Source organism: Cibotium barometz, chromosome 12, assembly GCF_041138505.1.
Source record: "Cibotium barometz isolate CiBa-2024 chromosome 12, ASM4113850v1, whole genome shotgun sequence".
NCBI lineage: Eukaryota > Viridiplantae > Streptophyta > Polypodiopsida > Cyatheales > Cibotiaceae > Cibotium > Cibotium barometz.
Window position 1 is genome coordinate 29,612,552 of NC_141057.1, and position 21,801 is coordinate 29,634,352.

A 21,801-nucleotide genomic window follows, 5' to 3' on the forward strand; every position below is an offset into this window, starting at 1 on the left:
CTCGGTCATTCATCCTTCTGAACTCTCAACCCTCAATCATCACTCACATCAAACAAGATACCCATGCACATGTTGCTTGGAAGAAACTCTCTGACATCTACGACCTGAAGACACCCATGAAAAGAGTTTCCCTAGAGCTTCAAATGTTGAAGCTTTCACCCACTGATTCCACTTTCATGCAGGATCACATCAACAAACTGGGATCATTGTGATCCGAGATTTTCGGGTGCGGGAAGGAGATTTCCGCTGAGGATATGGCCATCCCGCTACTTGCTCAATTGCCCCCAAAATTTGAGAGCTTCTATTCTTCACTTCTTAACTCAGGACGGACAGAAACCATTACCTAGGATGAGCTAGTGCCTATAGTCATTGATCAGGACAGAGAGGGGGGCTGCTTAACAAAGGCAAAGGTGTTGCACCTCCCTCTAAGGACTCTTAAGGAGGGCATAAAAGGGATCAAACTGGGCTAGAGATGATCATTCTAACACTCTAGGCTGGTTTTCCTTGGAGGCATTTCGGACAAATGTTTTGGCTTTTTGGTTGCCTTTCTCCTCCACTACCAGCTTATAGAGACTTTCTTGATTGGACTAGTTTCTAGGCATTGTGGACCATCTATCAATGCTCAGAATCAGCTACTCTTCTCTAGAGATTCTGTTCAACTCTTTGCTTACTCCCAGAGAGCCCTTTTACAATCCCTCCGAGATTCTCGTGAAATCAAAGAGCTTTCCTTTCAGCAGCAACTAGAAGAGTTTTCCCACTGTTTCTGAACTAAGTAGTAGCTGCCCCACTTTGGGACAAGTCTGGATGTTGTTTTTTCTAATGAGACAGTGGTTTCACTAAAACACAAAATGTGTGTGTGTCATGTGATGATGATGATGATGATGATGATGATGTAAGTGCATGTGTGTGTGTGTGATGATGATGATGTATTATCGTCCACGGAAAGCCTGGAAAGAAAGAAAGAAAGATATATTAAGCGTCTACTAAAGACCCAATGGGCCTACGAGACCAAAGTGATACAATAATGTCCATGGCATATCTCATCATGGAATGGAAAATAAAATAGAAAGAAAACATAAACATAGCTATCTCATTGGGGTGATACAAAACTGTCCATGGAAACTCATCATGGAATACTAAGAACATAGAAACATGAGAGCAACATCACCTCCGAGTAGATGGTATACCACTCTCCAAAATATCAAGCATGGGGCTAATGAGTATGGCCGAGAGGTCTCCCTCAGCTTTGTCATGTGGAAAGGTAGCTCGATGGCGGTGGAGCATGTCCTGGATCTGGAGCTGATGAGGTGATCGTGGCCGACAGGGGAGCCGGGGCGTCGGCACGCTGGAGTGCGGGACTCGGTCCGAGGTAACTTCTCTCGGGCGAGGTAGATCCAAAGCAGCTCGTGGAGGGTCCACAAGATCCACTATATCGGAGAGAGAGAGAGAGAGAGAGAGAGAGAGAGAGAGAGAGAGAGAGAGAGAATACTCTTATGCGTGGTTGGCAGAAAACTCCCTTACCAAGGTAAGGTTTTCATTTGGAGGATGTTGGTGGGAGGGTTACCTACACGGGATCAGCTCAGCCGTCGTAAAATTACATTGGCCTCTTGCTTCTTCTGCACGACATGCACTGAAACAGTTATGCATATGTTCATGAGTTGTCCAGTGGCCCGTCAGATTTGGTCTTTTGTCTCTCGCGTTTGGGAGGCAGTAGAGAGGTCTACTGTTTCGGCTCATCAGTGGATATTTGGGATTTGTCCTCAAGTCATTACTTCGGACAGTCACCTTGTGACATTCCATTTCCTTAGATGGACAGGACTTTGGCATATTTGGACTACACGGAATGGGTTCATCTTTGATTCCTTGTCTGGAATACATGGGCACATTCTACGTATCTGCGGTTTGTTGCTTTGGCAGTTTTATTCTCTTCTCTCAGCTCAGCTACTGGATGCAAATGTTATTTCGTTATGGTCTACGACGGCTCGGCTGGCTCATCTTTGATGCTTTTATTTGGGATGCTTATTTGGCTAGGAGGCTTTCTTATTAGTGTACAGGTTTGCATGATCATGATCCTTTAGAGGATCTTTTGTGGGGGTTTTTTTTGGGGCCATAGGTTCTGTGTGAGCCATGTGGCTGATGTACATTTTTACATATAATATAAAACACCATTTCACGAAAAAAAAAAGAATAATAATAATAATCTAACTTCTATAGATTTTTTGCTAAGAAAATATGATAAACTGCTAAGACCTGCCTTTTTACAAAAGCAGGACCTAAACATAGGTCAGCAATCTATGGCATGGTATTTAGCTTTAATTTTTGCAAAGCAGGCAGCTTTTCTTACCTCAACTGCTGCAGACCAAACCACAGACAAAACACGTACTTGTTCATAAACTTGGAGGCAACGATGTTTTTATCATATGCAACCTCGTAGATTCCAAAATTAAAAATTGAGGAGCCATCACAATTTGTAAAGACGTCCGTGATCTTATACCAAGCTTGTCTTTGAGAAGCTTGTGCAGCATCACAATAAAGATAGTCATAATTGCAGTTTAGGTTTCCTGGTGTGGCACTATTGTTTTTACACTGCTCACGCCAACATGTATCTTTGCGTTCGATTGCCAACAAATACCAACATGCTCCAATAAACTGTTCAAAATAAAAATGTCAGCACAATTCAAGAGATCAGTAATAGAGATATTTCAAAAGAGATCAGCAAAACACATGAGCACGCACACACACAACCATGCAGATACCTACATGAGCATGTGCATGCTTGCTTGCACACACACACGTACATGCACACCCTGACACACAATGAGAAGTATTTTTTAAACTTCTTCAGCTTTAAAGCAGAGGCCACATCACATGTCACAAGGCTCATTAGGAAATAGGGGCAATGCCAATAGACAGTCTTTTGCCACTCCTAGAGACCAAAAAAACAAAACAAAACAAAACAAAACAAAAAAACAAAAAAAACAAAAAAAACAAAAACAAAAGAAAATATCTTTCCATTAGTTACCAAAAATGCAGCGGAATCGGCTAAGTACATGACCCAGTCTCAATCATGGGAGACAAGAAAAACAACTGGAGATTGAGAGGAGCTCTTCTTTGCTTGCTAGACCCTCTCCGGGGAAGGCTATCTCATATAATGGGGGGAGGGGGGAACAGCCAAACAGGTGGCCTGTAATGCCAAGTAACCTTCTCTCACCCTAAGAGGAAAGGACCACTGCTCCAAATCTGCAGAAAATCCTCTCAGCACTTTTGCATACACTCATAGCTGCCTCAAAGCTTCTCCCGCTGGCCAAAGAGGGTGTGTATGATGTCCGTCCATATGCTCCTCATGGACTCAGCAGCTGGCGTGGTAGTGCCCTTCAGCCTTGAGTCATTTGACACGCTATGTACATACATTGTTTGCTTTGTTTAGTGATAGAGTTATAGTGGAAGTAGTTGACGGTTATTGGTGTGTGCTTATGTTTCTGTTAAGCCTTGCACTGCATTAATCATCTTTGTTAACACCTTCCCCCGACCAGTAGCCTTGATCAAGGATTACAAGCATTGTGAAGATAGTCCTCAAATGTGGGATACGGGTGTGGAATTATGTGTACTTAGGATAAGCGCAATTAGGACTGATTTCATTCATCCATGTTGCACAAGTATGTCGTCCGCTGCCCCCCCCCCCCCCCCCCCCTCCTCTCCCCCCTTCCTCCTGGTTTTTCTTTCTTGAAAAACTTTCACATGTTTGAAACTCTATGAGAAAGCTTGCATTTTTAGAAACCAATGAAATGAACCATCCATGGCACAAACATGAGAGAACTTACATGGCTAGCAAGAATGTAAAGGACCAGATTGTATGCAGCACCTGCCCAAGCGGTTTCTGTGACCACACCCGTGGTCTTCACAATTTGTGATATCAATGGAAAGATCAAATACAACCTTGGAATATACTGGAGAAACACTATGAAACGGAGGGCATTCTTTGTTTGATATGCAGTTGGCCCCCTTGAATATGGAACGATTATCCAAATAACCACCTACAACAAAAAACAACTAATTAGCAACTTGGTTTGTGTGTGGGAGGGCAGGTGTGCCTTGGGGTCTTATACCATCTTTCAATGCTTTATTGACGCCGCAAGCAGGAAACTTTTAAATTGCATAGCCACAAACTTGCTACTAAGATCGATCAACAACATCTGCATATGGCCACATAATTACAAAACTGGACCCTTCAAGGTACACAATATGTTGAGATTTTTGAGGAAAGAACCCCCATTTGACAAGTAAAAGCACAACATTAGGCACTGCTCAATTATCAAAGAACCTGGCAGTTACCACAGTGCAGCAACAAGTACAGCACTGCTCTCTAGAGTGTCCTGGGTACTTGCCCCGTCATGATCAACTGCTCTTTTGAAGGCAATGACCAACTTGGCACCTAGAGGAATCTCACCACCCTTAGGGTTGATTGTCCTCTCATTCCAACAGTCAAGGATGTGGCCCTAACTTCACTGGACTTGACGGATTATAAGTTAATGAGCAGGTGTGGACCGAGGAGGATTTCATGCCTTCAGAGACAACACCGTCAACCTGAAGCCTGGCACGCTGCGCGATGCTGTCGTTCAGACCGAGTCATTGTGAATCACCTTCACTTCCACCATGAACAACGTGCTGGAGCAGGAGCTTCTTATGAACAGCTACAAAACCATCCACAGGCGGGGTCAAAACATCCATATCGCCAACAGCGCCTGCGTGACCATCAATTATGTGTCCAACATCATCAGGGTACACGCGCATGATTGCAAGGAGACTGCTGGTAATGCGAGGGTGCGCGGTGATTCCCTAATTGCACATCTGCCCTTTCTGAGAATATAGGACATATAACACCAGCTGCTATGCCAGATGAACTTAAAACTAATAAACTCTTTCACTCAAGTCAAAATTGCTTGAAAACAAATACTAACACAAGTAACTCAATATGGATGTCTAGTGTTGGGGTATAAATGGGTATCATCAGCTTAAAACAATAGAAAATTACCTGTGGAATGGGGAGGACTGCAATGAGATCCAGCCAGAAGTCTCTCAATAAGTAGCGCTTTGCAATCAACTTAGGATCAACAACAAGAACTCCTCTACCAAACACCCGGGACGACGGTGCTACATAAGCAGTTCGAAACTGGAGGGCCATATGAAAAAGATAAAAGGTATCTGTTATGGTACGGAGTACTGTTACCACCACTTCCAATGACCTCTGTATCTTGATGCAGTTGTCCTTACCCATAGCAGGCAAGAGGAAGAATAAGGGATCCAGAAACAAGGCCACTACGCATGAGACCAGAAATATTTTGTTCCATTGCTGCACAAAATTGCTGTTGGGATCTAATACTATTTTTTTAGAGGCCTTATGGTCCTCTGCAAAGACCTTGGACACTCCCGTCCGTAGTGATTTCCCAATGCTTCGGAGACCTTCGGATCCCTTTCTCACAGACTCTGATAATGAGTAGGTCCTTTCAGAAGCGAAAGCACTGTGTCGCTGCTTGTATGCACCTGCTGGCTCATAGTCTGTGTGCAGGCCGTCTATATACCTGCTGAAGAAACCAAAATGCACCCACAATGATTAATCCCAATTACAACAGCTTCAAACAAGCATTATGAACACAGTACAATATCCATTATCCTACCATCAGCTTCAGAAACCCAAGCATATACTTTGTTACATGCACTAAGGTTGATCGTGGTAATGCACAAGCAGCCTTCTTTAAACCTTTACTTTGGTGAGATCTTTAGCATCCATTCACTTAGTAGAGAGAGAGAGAGAAGAGAAAGTACACGACATAGTATTGGGTCTCAAATACCCACTGAAGCACCCCTCCCCCCCATGCGGCGCAAGCAAGAGTATTTGCTTATATTACTTCTTTGGAGAACTGCTATACAATGCTTTAGAACAAGATCTAAGACTTCCCAACGCAAGGACGAGGAAGAACGTACGTCGGCTGAGAATCCACCAATCCAAGGGCACTGTAGAAGACTCTTCTGGGCCACTTATGCAAGTCCAGGATAGCTGTAGGACTGCACATATGCTGGCTGAATGCTAAGAGGACTTCAGGGTTTTGCCTAGAGAGGAAGGAGACTGTAGGCTGACTTGATGCCTGAATTCTGCTTGATAGACTTGATTATGATGAACGATTAGTGCTGAATACAAGCGCTTGCTTATATATGAACACTTGCTGCTGCTGGTCAGCCAGTTCATGCTGTCGGCCAGTTCCTATTGGACAAAAAAAAAATGCCAAAATAAGCATTTAATGCTGCCCATACTTCTGCTGCCTCAATGATGCTGTCGGCCAGTCCTTTATGCCCACTAGGTGCTGCCGACTGTGCCTTACAGCCATGTTAGGCTGTTGCATGGGCTGCCCAAGAGTACCCATGAGGCATGGGCTGCACATAGCACAATGCAGGGCTGCAAATACAACTTTGTATTCATGCCCATGAATTGCCTACATGCTAATGATGCTTCTGATGCAAACCTCATGCTAAGGCTGACTACTACATGCACTTATCTGATGGGGTTCTCCAAGTGGGTTAAGAGGACCGACTCCAGACTGACCTCTATGGCTCGGAGACTAACCTATGTAGCTCGTGCCTGACTGTCCCTGGACTAAGGGCTCACAATGGGGTCATGGCGTATGACAAATATTCCTAAAAAGGCATTATTCCGGTACAAATGTTGCATTGATGATGATGCCAGTGTGTCACTGTGTACCCCAACGCACGGTGCACATGGCATTCCCTCTTGCTTAGCTTGGCGGCAGGTTCAAGGCTTCCATGTAGTCCACCAATAACTGGGGGTACTCCTGAAAGAACTCTTCATCCAGCCATTCTGCTTCATGAGTTCCTCGATCTTTGAACTTCATATAAAACTATCTGATTTGTCAACCAAAACCATGCTTCCATTTGTGGAGAAGAATTTGTTCTGGCTCTATGACTTCTACTTCGTCAATCATATCTGATTACTGCTCTTCTGATACATCCTGCAATGCTAGATCTACATATTGCTTCAACCAAGAAACATGAAAGACATTGTGTATATTCCAACTTTCCAGCAACTTTAACTTCAAAGAGACATCACTTAACTTCTGAATCACTAGAAAAGGGCCAAAACTACGGAATGAAAGCTTGGGACAACACTTGCCCGCTTGCTTCAACCGTTGCTTCATGATCCAGAGATATACCCAATCCCCTTCCTTAAAGTTGACATCTCTCTTGAGACAACACTTGCCCGCTTGCTTCAACCGTTGCTTCATGATCCAGAGATATACCCAATCCCCTTCCTTAAAGTTGACATCTCTCTTGGATTTGTTGGCTTGTCGAGTATAAGCTTCCTAAGCTTTGGCAAGGCGCTCCTTAAATGACTCAATGATTTTCGAGAATGTTTCGGTAGTCTTGTTGGCCTCTAGGGATGGTGATACCTGTCTCATCAAAAGAGATGAGAATCGGCGACCAAATGCGACCTCATACAACGTCCGACCAATACTCGATGAGTGAGAATCATTCACGATTGCCTATACCAACGGAAGATATTGTTCCCATTTCCGACCAATACTCGATGAGAGAGAATCATCCACGATTGCTTATACCAACGGAAGATATTGTTCCCATTTCGACTGCTAGTCATGGCAGTATGATTTGAGAACATCAAAGCCCAATTGATTATACATCTCTGTTTGGCCATCTGTCTATGGACGGAATCATTGGACACCTACAACTTCGTCCCAAAGTCGTCAAACAACGCTCTCCAAAAATGGAACGTGAACTTCGGATCTCTGTCTAATGTGATTGTACGTGGCACACCACCAATGGGGTACCAAAACCGAATGAATAAGCAAGCTATGTCCTTAGTTGTGGCTATCTGCTTGCATGGAATGAGCATGCAGAACTTACTGAATCTATCCACAATAGTTATGTACTATGTGTTTCTAGATCCAGATGATGCGAGAAGAGAGTCTACGAAGTCCATACTGGCGTCGTGAAAAGGTGTCACTAAAATAGGCAAAGACTCGCGTAATCTTGTATGTTTCTTATGCGGAACTTTCACTTTTGACATATTTGGCATGCTTGGACGTGTTGGTAGACATCCGTTGCATTTTGGGCCAATAAAATGACCGCTCTAACTTCTCCAGTGTACTGTTGATACCTCTATGACCTCCGACAAGAGAATCATGGGCATCATGGAGAAGGACTTGGCGCTTTTCTTTAGGTACAGATAGGCGGTTCTTAAAAAACAACCATCCATCCTATATACAGTAGTGACCTGGTTCTAAACTGAGGACCAACTGATACTGAGTCCCGAATTCTTCCGAATCCGGATATTGTGCCTCATGCTTTCCATGTCTTTTCCTTGAATTTCCAGCACAGTGGACTCCTGCAATGTTTGAATCGTGCCTCTACGACTGAGAGCATCAGCAATGGGATTATTCTTACCAAGGAGGTGTTCAATCATTCCCCCAAACTATTGGAACAATGACTCCATCTAGATTGCACGTCATCCATTAGGCATGGGCATGGTTTGCAACCATGCCTATGCCTCGTGATCGGTCTTAACTGTGAAATCTCTCCTGTAACGGAAATGTTTCCAATGTTTAAGCGTTGTCATCACCCTCAAAAGCTCTCTCATATACTGAATAGTTCTTTTTGGCTGTATTCAACTTGCGGCTATAATAAGCCACTGGCCTACCATCTTGCTATACAACAGCTCCAATGGCTAGGTTACTAGCATCAGTAATCACCTCGAAAGGATCGTCCCATGATGCCAACTTTAAGACTAGTGACTCAGCGGCAAATTTCTTTAATGCCTGGAATGCCTCTAAGCCTTGCCCGTATCGGACACTTTCTAGCGACGAGTCTTCACGTTGATGCGTCAGGGGAACCTACCTCTATAGCTCGTTCGAACACACCACCGTGAGGAGGATACTAGCAAATCAGCACCAAAACCCCAGCAAAAACACCAATCCAAGGAACTAATCCACTCAGTTGATGTCCTCAAGCCTTCTACTGACTACAGCTTAGATCTCCTTCCCTAACCCCTATGCTGACCACAGCTGACCAAAAACACCCTCAGCTGACTCTCTGTGCTGACCTTCTGCTGATTGGATTTTCACCTATCTAACCAAACTATCCCAACTGACTCAATTCTGAGTCAGATCTGAACACCCCAGAGTCCTCTAGCACTTCCAATCCCTCAAAGACCCCAAATCATAACAAGACTCAACTTCACACACTCATGGCTGACAGCAGCTGACTGCTTGCTAACTTTGGAATGCTTCCCCCTTCAAATTCTGCAATTCTGATAGACTGCTGATTGAAATTATGACAGTCAAACCAAAGCCCAAGACTTCAACCCAAAGAAGACATATCTACCCTTCAAAACCTTCAACTGATTCCTATTGATATTCAGTTGAACCTAGCTAACACTTTTCTGATCAAAAAACTCCCTCAGCTAACACAGACCAACATCCAACCCAAAACCCTATCAAGCTGTCAGACTAACTTCCTCCTATGCTCAGATTGTTAGACCAAGCTTCACAGGCTTCAAACAAGACAAGAGATACCCCTCAACATCAGCTGACAAAACCAAGTACACAACTGACACAAGCTGACACAATCAGACCCTGCTAACTCCAAAACAAGCTTTCTGACAGACTTGGTTTAGCAGACCTCAGATCCTCACTCACACATGAATTCTTATAACAACCTCAAACCAATCAACATATCTCAGAGTATAAACAACTCATCAATCAGAACTACAGATGCATATAGATGATAAAGAGCCTGTCTCAACAATCCTGAGACTTGGGAATTAAACAGATAAGGGAAAACACCAACGGAACAAAGGGATCCAGCACAAATGATCTAAGCCAAGCTCTTCAAGCATGTACCTTCAATATCACAAGAACCAGCAACAATGAACTCAGCAGCCACACTGCAAGTCTTTCACTTCACATGCAACAGTTCTATTCTTCACTTCACTGCAGCTAATAACATCAGTCCACTAGTTGTAGGTGGCCATGCAACAGCCTTATTCCCTAAGGTCCTAAACATATCCAGCGTGTTTATTTTCATTTCTGGATTTGGGGTAGGCACATCTGTTGGGCATTAATGTTTGAGCACAAAAAAACCTATCAACGTCCTGTGAGAGGTGCTGCAAGGTCACAAAACTTGTCCGTATGCGTGCTGCAGGCCTAACAAAGACCCACAAATGAGCGGATTTCCTGGGCTATCTTGGGAATTGTCACAATGCGCAGCGGAAATGATGACCAAATCTGGGAACACGAGAGCAAATGCAATGCAGGAAAAAAACAGCACAAGAGAGAGAGAGAGATAGAGGCGTGTAACTCTGCTCTATATACACAAAGAAGATCCTGAATATGATACACAATGTTGCAAGGGCTGTGGGGCCATTTTATATGGCCCACATACAGCAGTCGGCCTACAGCAGAAGCAGCCGACAGGCTTTGAATCTCCACGACCAGCCACATATACCAGTCAGCCAGCTGTCCTGAGTCGGCCAACACAGAACTGAAGTCGGGTACTTGCAGGTACAGTCGGCCAGAAGATAGAGCCTCCTCCCAACTCAGGACTGCCATCCAAGCCACAAAAACCTGCTTGCACTCCACCCAAGTGGTAAGCAGAAGTCCCCGATGAAGCATAGTAGATCACCACAAACTGTCTTCCGAACCCATGAAGCCTCTATGAAGATACCACTGGTGACAAACTGTCGAAAGCCATAGCCTTCAACGCATCTCCTGCACCATAACACTTCAACTGCTTCTTGTTCCTGGCCGACTACTTCTTGTCCTTGGTATCTTTTCTCCTGAGCTTCATCTTCAGCTCTTACTCTTCACCTCATATAGGCAAAGACACAAAATCCTGTACTGTGTCCTGCACTTCCTTTTCACTTTCCTCATGTTGAAGCTTTTGATGTGACTCTCATGAGACAACCACGAGCTCACCCCCTTAGGAAAGTTGGCGATTGTCCCGACCAAAGCAACCACGGACTCGCCTCCTTGAGAAAGTCGACGATGTGTCCCGACAACGGAACCTTGTAAACCGGCCTGACGGACAGTTTGGGAGTCTGTGTTGAGATGCAGAAGCACTGGATGTGTCAGGCTGTGATGCTGTTCATAGTGTGAGAGGCTATGGATGGTTGTGGCAGCCTTGATCATGGGAGAAAGCTTCTATATGCAGACTCAATGTGTGAGAGTCTTTCGATGTGAACAATGGCTGGATTCATTTGTGGATGCCGTGTGGACAAGAAGCCAGATGCAGGTTCTTTGCAGGCTTCAGGAGTTCTACTGGGACGGCTGAGTTACCAGCCTTATATTGTAATCAAAGCTCTTTTAATCAATTAAAGAAATACCGCAAGGGACGCCACTGCGATTTGGGGCCAATCGGTGTCCGTGTACTTTTTGCAGGAGCACTCTAGCTCCCCCTGTTTGTTTTCCTTTTCTTGGTCCTCAATGGCGTTGAAGTGTTTTATGTGCGAGTGTTTGTTCCACCGCCCTTTGGTTTCTGAAGGCCGGTTTACAAGGTTCCGTTGCCGGGACACATCGTCGACTTTCTCAAGAGTGATAGGCGCCTGTATATCCAGATAAGCAGCCCTCCTGACTGGAAAAGCACACCCACACCAAAAGATAGGCGCCTGCTGCTTTTTCTGCCCGACAGCCCCTCTTTTACCAAAAAGCTCACACGTGGCCCCAAAATAGCATATGGGCCACGTTTTTCTTTAATGAAAGGCTTTTTAATAATTTTTAAAGGTTTTTAAACCTTTTAAACTAAAATCTCTTTGCCCCCTTTCACACATGGGGTTGTCCACACATGGGCTCCCTTCTTCACTCCCACCTAATGCCATTCACACTGTCCACCATGTCCCCGTGCACACCTGCATCTTGTCCAGAGAAAAACATAGGGTCATGACACCCGACTCCCTATACGGCCAACACCCGTTCGGTGCCGGGTAGTCCAAGCTTTATTGGAGAACCTCGGTCCAAAGGTGCTGAGATCGAGAGAGCCAGGCGTTAGTACGAGAGCGCCTGTTTGTGCGTGGTCTCGGAACACCAGTGAGGCGCTCTCCGCGGAGTCCAGTGAAAGCACAAGACCGTAGAGACTGGACCACGCTAGTGGTCGTTCTGCTTGGAGTGTCTACTCCGAACGTCGACTTCGAGCATATTTGTTTGGTACTGTTTTCATATGTACATGGACATCATCTGGTTCTTGGAACCCATGGAGCATTGTATTTATTAAATACTCCCAATAAATATATCATATATTGAGGGGGGGGTCGGCCCATTCCGGCCCCAGTGCTGGTGTCCATCTTTCCATTTCATTTTCATTTCAATTTCAAGCTGTATTAAGTTGTCCATTTCAAATTTGTGGTTTTAAAGTTGTGCTATTAAGCGTGTGGGTGTCCAACAGAGTCTTCCCACTTGACGGGATCGGTTTCACTCACCCTCCTACTTATCATCAAATACCACTGGTGGCACTAAATTCAAAGCAAGCAATAGCTAAATGGCATTGAAGGCAGATGGTGGAGGTGTGGATGTGGAGGTTGCAGTCACTACTGTGGAAGTGGGTGCCTTGGCAGACTTTTCGGCAAACTTTTCGGCCTGCCACTTAGTACAATCCTTCTTCCCGTGTCCCATAGTGTGGCAGAAGAAACAACGGTTCTCTGCCTTAAATCGAGTATGTTCCATAACCTCCAGTGATGTCCTCCATAGATTTTTCCTCATGAGTCTTCTTGGGCATGGAATCTTTCTTATGTTCTGAGCCCCCCTACCCTGGTTAGATGACTGTTGGGTAGATGACTACTATAGTGGGGCTTAGGACTAGACTATACCTACTTGGGCTTACCTCCGTTCAGCATCAGTTCCTAATTCAAAGCAAGGGTCAATGCCCGTGCATAAGTATGAGGCTCAAAATTCTTGATTGGGTACCTAATTTTTTTGTCTAAACCTCTAATGAAATGTTTAGCTTGTCTTCTTCCGATATACCCAATTGTTGGGCCATGGTAATGACCTTGTTGGAATAGGTCGAAACAGGGGAACCATTCTGAGTGAGTTTGTAAAACTTGTCCTCAAGATTGGTCATATACTGTGGTGGAAGAAAACGGGCCTTGAGGTCAGCACAAAAAAAGCCCAATCAAATTGAAATTGGCATGTTAATGGGTCTATGTGAAGTTGAGACCAATGTTGCCACCAAATAACAGCTTCCCCAGTGGGTTGGGGTGCTGCCACATGGACTTTGTGTTGATTTTAGCTAAAGGAAAATGTGCTTCAAACTGATGAATAAACTGAGTAACAGCAGCATGATTGCACTTACCATCATACTACTCACTAAAGTTTGGTGAAGTTCGGATGACGATGGTGGTTGGGGTGGTGGAGAACGAGGGATTTGGAACCATCTTGGGGAGGGATGCCAGAATCTGTGCCATGGTCTACTGATGCTGGATTTGCATAGCCTACCAATTGAGTCTTTGTTGGAACTCTCAGTCGGCTTCTTCTCGATGTCACTAGTCTTCCTCATATTTTCCTTATCCCTTTGTTCCTCCGCACGTCTCTGTTCTTCTTTCTTTTTTTCTTCTTCAACTTTTCTTCTTGCTTCTTCACATCTTTCATCGTCTTTTCTTCTTTGTTTCTCCAAACCAAAGAACATTTTTGCCAAATTCATTGAGTAGAAAGAAAGAAAGAAAGAAAGTTATATTAACATCTACGGAAGACCCCAAGGGCCTACGAGACCAAAAGTAATACAATGGTACCATGGATATACTGAGCCATGGAAAACTGAAAGAAAATGTAAAATGAAAACATCTAACAGTACATGTGATCAACAGATGATCTTGTGTAGAGTGAGATATGCTATGATCAGTTAATGACGATACCCGCCTCAGCCAGAACCGATCTGATGGAGTGAATGTCAGGCCTCGCATGTCATGTCGACGGAGAACCTCACAAATCTGTCTCTATGTGGTGAAGGGTCCTGATGCTCTGGGTCGGGGGCGTCTGGCTCTTAGAATGGATCAAGCTCTCTCACTAAGAACTCCTTTGGGACATGGAGATGGAGCGAGGGTATGGGTGGTGGGCTCTGATATCATAGTAGAGGAACTGTTGTGGGCAGTGGATTCCGATGTGGATGTGTGTACCACAAAGAAATCTATGATGGCTCTCTGTGAGGTGTTCTGTCAAAGCCGGTGGTGTCTCTCAGCATGCTGCCTCAACACAACATCCCTGTGTCGTCTAAGCGCCATCAAGTGCATGCCCAAGCACCTCTGATCCTCACACTGTATCACCCGTGTGGGTGGTCTGAATTCCTCGAGAGAGAGGCAGTGGAATCTCCCCCGTATCTCATAGTAAGCCGGGCAACTGAACATATAATGGGCCTCGTCCTCTATTGCTCCTGTGATGCATCCTATGCATGTCCTCTCCTCATGTGGGATATCCTCAACTTTGCCAGTCTCTACTCTAAGGTGGTGGGAGGATACCCTGAGCTGGCCGATCATGATACGCATAGCATGTGACATGTGTACCTGTATGTATCCCAGGATCTCAAAGAATCCATCCTCGGAGAGTCTCAAGAAGTGATCTCCGTAGAACTCATACTTCTCACCAATCTCTGTCAGAGACACCCATGTCTGATGTATGTGTAGCACTGAAACCGATCCCATCACGTGGGAATAGACTCCGTTGGACACCCACACGCGTAATAGCACAACTTAATATCACAATTTGAAATGGACAACTTAATAACAATTGAAATTTGAAATGAAATGAAATGAGATATCTTGCATAGCAGATAAATCTCCTATGAGAGGTCACTGTAACTGCAGCCACATATGGCCTCCTCGACAATGCATCTGCTACCAAATTTTCCTTTATTGCTTTATTAATATGGATGTGTGATACAATAGGGATGAAATATTCCTCTTTGCCAGCATGATCAACACTACCCTGCATATCAGGAACTGCATGCACATTAGGCTTATTAGACTACGTGTCCTCTTGCATCTTGCTTGCGTTCAGCTTCGTTGGCAGGCGAGTTCACAGTCGGCCAGGCCTACATAGGCCGGCACCAGGGCCTACGAAGGCTGGCGCCTTGGCCAGGCAGGCCAACGCCAGGGCCTGCGAAGGCTGACGCCCAGGTCTATACTGGCAACCGGCCATAGGCGGCCAGGCCTACGTGGCAGGCGCCCAAGCCTAGGCGACGTAGCCCAGTCCACACGCAGCCTAGTCGACAAAGCCCAGTCGACGCAAACGTCCAAGCGACGGCACTATTTCCGACGGGACAGAGAAAAAAAAAACAAAAACAATGAACGCATGCGCCAGCCCGATTCGGCACTTTGTTTTTTATTGAACTTTTTTTTTACAAAAAGTTAAGGGTCCCTAAGGTTCAACGTGTTTTTTTTAAAAAGAAAATTGAATATATATATATCCATATATATATATATATATATATATATATATATATATATATATATATATAAACACAAAAGCAAAAGCCAAAGATAGCTTTTGGGGGCTTTTAGTTTTTGTGGAAACCTTTATAAACCCCCTTAATTGGGCTTCTTGCCACACATCTCTCAAGTTTTCAAGCTCTCAAGGCTTCAAGCTCTCAAGTTCCCTTGCACTTTTGTTGTGCAAAGATCGAATTTTCTCTCCCCTTACCCTCTTCACGATGTCGACCCAAGAATCAGAGTTGGAGCCCCTTGTGGAATGCGAAGGCTTGCCGGCTACGGAAGGTACCGATGCCGATCTTTTTGACGATTTTGAGTCAAAATCAGATTTCCAAGAGTTCCAAGTAGCTCTCGAAGCTTCTTCGTCGGAACGTCAGACACAAATCGCAGCCCAGATGCAAGCTTTGCAGAACTCCATCGCTCTATTGACCACTACCCTCTCTACTCTATCAGGTATGGATACCTTGGCCTCTGCTTTAGGCCCCAACATTACTCCAGAACCGTTCGGGGGCGGCGCACTAAGGAGATCGTGGACACGTGGCTACATAAGTGGCAAGTTCACTTTCAGTTTCATCCATATGATGATGGAAAAAAGATCCAGTTAGCAGCACGATTCCTGTCCGGCAAAAGCTTTGCTTTGGTGGAAGGAACTCAACCCTAAGCCAACGACTTGGGCACAATTTGAAGACGTCTTCAAGAAGGAATTCCTCAAGAAAGAGGATGATTATGATGTTGTTGCCCGGTTTTCAGCTTTGACCATGACCTCGCAGCACCTCACTTATGAGGTCTACCTCCAGAAGTTTAGGGACTTGCAGATGAAAGCTACAAAGATGGATCCCACTACTCTTTTGGGATTCTTCGTAGCTGGTTTACTAGACTCATACCGTTTACATGTTAAAAATAACAAATGCAAAACATTGGACGAGGCCATTCATTCAACTCGTATCTATGATGATACAATGGTCTCTTCCAAGTCGAAACCCGTTACTGAGCACGGGAACAAGCATAAAAGAAAGTTCTCCGCACCTATGGCTAACACGACAGAAGGAAAGTCTTCGGACCAAACTCCGAAGAATTCCAGTTCGACACCAGCGAAGAAGAAACGACTTCTTAGGGCTTTAAAGCAGAGTCACACGGGGACGCGGGGACGGGCCTTAGGGACGCGGGACGCGAAGACGAGGATGGCCGGGGACGGGTGGGACGCGCAGGGGACGCCGTGCAACACGGGGACGCATGAGGTCGTCCTGGGGACGCATTCCCGAAACGCGGGACGGGCAGGGGACGCCTCCAACGGCCAGAAACGGGCAGAAAACGGCCAAAAACGGGCAGAAACGGGCAGATTTCCAGCTATAAAAAAAGGCACACTCTAGAACTTTTCTCCACACTCATTTCTCAAGCCTTAAGCTTCCAGAATCCAAACTTCAAAGTTCCAAGTTGTGCCAACTTCCAAGCCATCTCTCTCTCTCTCTCTCTCTCTCTCTCTCTCTCTCCAAGCCATCTCTCTCTCTCTCTCTCTCTCTCTCTCTCTCTCTCTCTCTCCAAGTTCCATGATCCATCCCTCTTGAGACTTGCAAGCCTCAAGAGTCAAGCGGCAACTTGCAACTCTCTATTGCACCCTTCTTCCCTCTCTCTCACACTATCATCATTCATGGCATCTCAAGGTGAAGGCGCCGCCGCCACATCTTCCGTTGCGGGCTCTTCACGAAGGAGGCCGGCGGTGCACACATGGTCATGGTGGGATGAGGTCCACTACACTAGTCGTGGAGTGGGCGGTGGTTCAAGGGCATGGAATTGCAAGCTTTGTTCCTACAAGAGAAGTGGCGGCGCCAACAAAGTGCGAGCTCACTTTTTGCACGAGGCCGGTCATCAAGTGCAATTTTACGCACGCGTTACTCTTGAGAAGCGAGCGGAGCTTCTTGAGAAGCTCAAGGTTTATGAGGCGGCCGAGGCGGCAAAGAGAGGGCGACATGTTGCCGTTGATCCTCATGATGTGGTGAGAGCACGAGAGCAACCGACGCGAATGGAGGTGGAGAGGAACCCAAATCTTGCTTCAAGCTTTCAACCATTCAAGTCCACTCCATCCACATCGGGTGCCTCCATTCCCATCCGCCGTCAATCCACTCTTAACGAGAATTGGAACCCAAAATTGAAGGCTGAGGTGGATAGGTCGGTGGCTAGGTTCTTCTACCACGACCACATTGCGTTTCAAGCGGCACGGTGAGAGTCGAGACTCAATTCTCTTCACTCTTTTTTTTTTTAATGTCTCATGCTTCAAAGCATTTGTCATATTGCCAAAAAAAGCTAACATGCTACATGGTTTTCCTTACTTGAAATAGGTCTCCTTACTTCCGTGAGATGGCCACAAAGATCGGGGAATATGGCCCCTCTTATGTGCCACCTTCATCGGAAAAGATTCGCACCACTTTGCTTGATAGGGAGAAGTTGGCCGTTGAGCACGCGGCGGCGGATACAAAGGCAACGTGGGAGACTAACAGAGTCTCTCTCATTGTAGACGGATGGAGTGACACGCGCAAGCGCTCCATCCATGGAGTGGTGGCCTACTCAAGGGGCAAAGTGTACTTCATCGAGTCACATGATGCGAGTGGCACTGGGAAGGCCGTGGATGTGCTTGCCGCGGAACGGGCATCCACGATCGAGGTCATTGGGCCGGAGCTTGTGGTCGGCATGGTGGCAGATGGAGAGGCGTCAAATAGGGCAGCCGGGACCATTATTGAGTCAATGTATCCATCCATCACAGTTTCTTTTTGCATGCCCCATTGTCTCAACAACCTCCTCAAAGACATAGGTGCCTTGCCATGGATTGCACCCACCATTGAGGAGGCTAACCAGCTTGTATCCTTTGTCCTCAACCACCAAAGGCTGCGACATGAGTTCTCTAAAAGGAGCACTCTTTCCCTCCTCAAGTATTCTGAGACAAGGTTTGCATACAACTTCCTCATGCTAGGCCGCTTGTCTACATGTGGCGGAGCCCTAAGAGGGCTTTTCCTTAGTGATGAATTTTCTACCATGCCGCAGTCAAAATCGGCAACAGGGAGAACGTGCCGAGATCGCGCCGATGATGCCGCTTGGTGGGAGAAGGTGAAAACACTCGATGCCTTGGTCAAGCCTATTGTTCACCTTCTACGAGTCATTGACAGCCGTGAACCATGTATCGGCAAGGTCTATGAGGCCATGGATCGCATGATCGAGTCACTCCAGCAGCTTGTGCCAGACAGGGCCGAGTTTGAGGAGATCCACTCATTATGTGAGTCCAGGTGGAACTCCTACTACTCCCCTCTTCATGCGGCTGCCTTTGTGGTTGATCCAGAGTTCCAGGGCAGAAAGCAAGAGGCCGACAAGGAAGTAAGCAGGGGATGGCGGATCATTTTGGAGCGCTTAGAGCCCGACCCTACCATCAGGCGGAAGATCAGAGACCAGCTATCTCAGTACACGACGCAGCAGGGATCTTTTGGATGTTTAGATGCACAGCTTGACCGCCTCAAGATTGGGTCTCCTCTTTGGTGGGAGGATTACGGATCAGATGGGCCGGAGTTGCAGCGCTTGGCTATTCGCATCCTTAGCCAGGCTGTGAGCTCTAGTTGCTTGGAGCAACTTTGGAGCGTTTACAGTCACATTGCCTCTAAGAAGAGGAACTGCCTTGAAGTGCAAAGGGCAAGTGATTTGGTTTTTGTGAGCGCTAACTTGCGCATGCTATGTGCGACAGCAACAGGGAAGGCGGATCCCTTCACCGAATGGGAGATGGCACAGCAGGATCCTGCAGCTCAGGAGCATCTTGAGGAGGTAGAGGAGGAGCTACAGCCTGAGGGGGAGGAGGAGGCTTCAAATGGCATCGACGACTTAGACTTCCAAGCCTCCCACAAGGCTAGCACTTCAGGAGCTTGAGGCTTGACTCTTGAGCCTTGAGCCATCTCACCTTTTTTGTGCCCACTGCCAATGGCCATGATCTATTGTGATCTATCTAGTATCCCTATTTTGTACCCACTCTTTTTTGTAACCCTCACTACCCATGAGGCATGTACTTATCTCTTTGTATCTATCAGACTATCAATCACATAATCAGTGTGCCATCGATGTTTTATTAGCGCATTTTGCTCAAAATGACTCTTGTTTTTTTGTCTATTCGGTGTAAAATTTTGTTCAAAGTGTGTCTCTATATGTATGTCATGCATACAACTCCTAAATTGCTTTTAAAAAAGAGGTTTTCTTTTGCCGTTCCCGACCCCGTCCCCGGGACAGCACTTCCCCGTCCCCGTCCCCGTCCCCCGTCCCCATGTGACTCTGCTTTAAAGCTCAAGAAGGAAGGACGTTGTTTTATCTGCGAAGAAAAAAGACACATGCGTAACGAGTGCCCGAAGCAAAAGGATGCAAAGACAAACGCAGGACCCAAGCCAAAAGCAGCTAATCAGTTGTCTTTGATAGGTACGTCAATTATGTACTTTCTCGCCCTAGTACTTGTTCTGATTGTCTGTTCAATTCTAAAGTATTTGGCTTGCATGATCTTCTCCGAGTTTATGGAGACGTGAATGGCCATAAGATTCACATTCTTCTAGACCCTGGCAGCTCAAACAACTTTGTTAACTACAAACTTGTGCAAAAATTGAGTCTTGATACGACACCCAGCGATCATACCTATGAGGTACGCCTACCTGCGGGAAGGCAAGTTTGGGATCGAAAGGTGGAGATGCTTCCAATCCAGATTCAGGACTACAAAGATACTCTGGAATGCTATGTAATGCATCTAGAAAATATAGACTCTTTGGATGTAAATGAATTAAGTGTGTTTGAAAGCAAAGAATTACAGAAGATACTTGATTCGTTTCAAGATGTATTTCCTAAGGAACTGCCATCGGGTTTACCACCTGAACGGGCAGTAGACCATCGTATTGACTTGATCCCTGGTGCTCATCCTGTCAGTATTCCACCTTACAGGATGAGCCAAGCTGAGGAAGATGAGTTGGCTAAACAACTCAAAGATTATTTGAGGATGGGCCAGATCCGTCCAAGTAAATCACCTTGGGGTGCACCTGTGTTGCTTAGGAGAAAGAAGGCAACACCTGGAGAATGTGTATAGATTACAAGAGATTGAACAAGCTGACCATTAAGAACCGTTATCCTCTCCCTAGATCAGATGACCTGATCGACCGGTTAGCAGGAGCGAAATATTCCACGAAGATAGATTTACGTACTGGCTATCACCAGATACATATTTATGAAAGGCATGTCGAAAGAACTGCCTTTCGGACTAGGTATGGCCATTAGGAGTTTCTCGTATTACCTTTTGGGTTAACCAATGCTCCAGCCACTTTCCAGCAAATGATGAACGATCTTTTTCGTGAACATTTGGGAAAATTTGTGGTGGTGTTCCTGGATGATATTTTGATATATAGTCGTACTCTTGAGGATCATGTCAGACACCTCACGATTGTCTTATCTATTTTAAGACAGAATCGACTATATGCTAAGTTAAGTAAATGTGAGTTCTTTATGACCAACATCATTTACTTGGGACACAAGATCACTCGAGATGGATTGACTATGACCGAGTTCAGAAGGTTCTGGACTGGCCTATACCGCGAACAGTGAAACAACTTCATTCTTTTCTCGATTTTGTTGTTTTTCTTCGTAAATCTGTACGGGAGTACTCTCACCGATGACCGACTTATTGAAAGGTCGTGGACGTAAGTCAAATCAGCCTATCACTTGGAATAACGATTTGGATATGGCCTTCAGACTTTTGAAAGATAAAGTCAAGGAAGCACCTATCTTAGCATTACCTGATCCTAGTCGGCCTTATGTTCTTGAAACTGATGCCAGTGACTATGCTCTATTTCAAGATGGTAGACCAGTTGCTTTTGAAAGTAAAAAGCTAGACGACACTCAATCTCGTTGGCCAACCCTTAAGAAGGAGCTTTATGCTGTGATTCACGCTCTCAAGGTTTGGAGACATTATTTATATGGCTCCAAGTTTGTGGTATTGACTGATCATCAGTCAATCAAGTATATATGTGATGCGGATGATTTGAGAGGAAGGAAAGCTCGTTGGGCGGAGTTAATGCAAGATTTTGATTTTGAGATCCGTTATCGGAACGGGTCCATGAATAGTGTTGCAGATGCGCTTAGTCGAATTAGAGAGGTGAATACTTTGTCGTTCACCGAGATTTCTACTGACTTATTTCAGTCATTGAGAGGACTTCGCAGGACTGATAGTTATTTTGGTCCATTTTGGCAGAAGATCCAGGACGGGAGCTCATTGATTGACCAAGACTCAATGACTGAGTAGTCTACCA

The 21,801-nt window shown here is 45.5% G+C and overlaps 1 protein-coding gene across 4 annotated transcripts in view; it reads right to left on the minus strand.

Annotated features, from left to right (window-relative positions):
* The window catches only part of LOC147633268 (protein CNGC15b-like), a 57,709-nt gene that overhangs the window by 23,864 nt on the left and 12,044 nt on the right, over positions 1-21,801 (minus strand). The window contains exons 2-4 of one of the 4 annotated variants that reach the window (XM_086806299.1): positions 5,033-5,579; positions 3,822-4,034; positions 2,384-2,649 (exon numbers count right to left, since the gene is read on the minus strand). In XM_086806299.1, coding sequence (XP_086662425.1) covers positions 2,384-2,649; positions 3,822-4,034; positions 5,033-5,579 — 1,026 coding nt within the window. Of the gene's footprint in view, positions 1-2,344; positions 2,650-3,821; positions 4,035-5,032; positions 5,583-21,801 lie in introns of all 4 variants that reach the window. The other 3 variants (XM_086806297.1, XM_086806296.1, XM_086806298.1) reach the window with 3 other exon arrangements.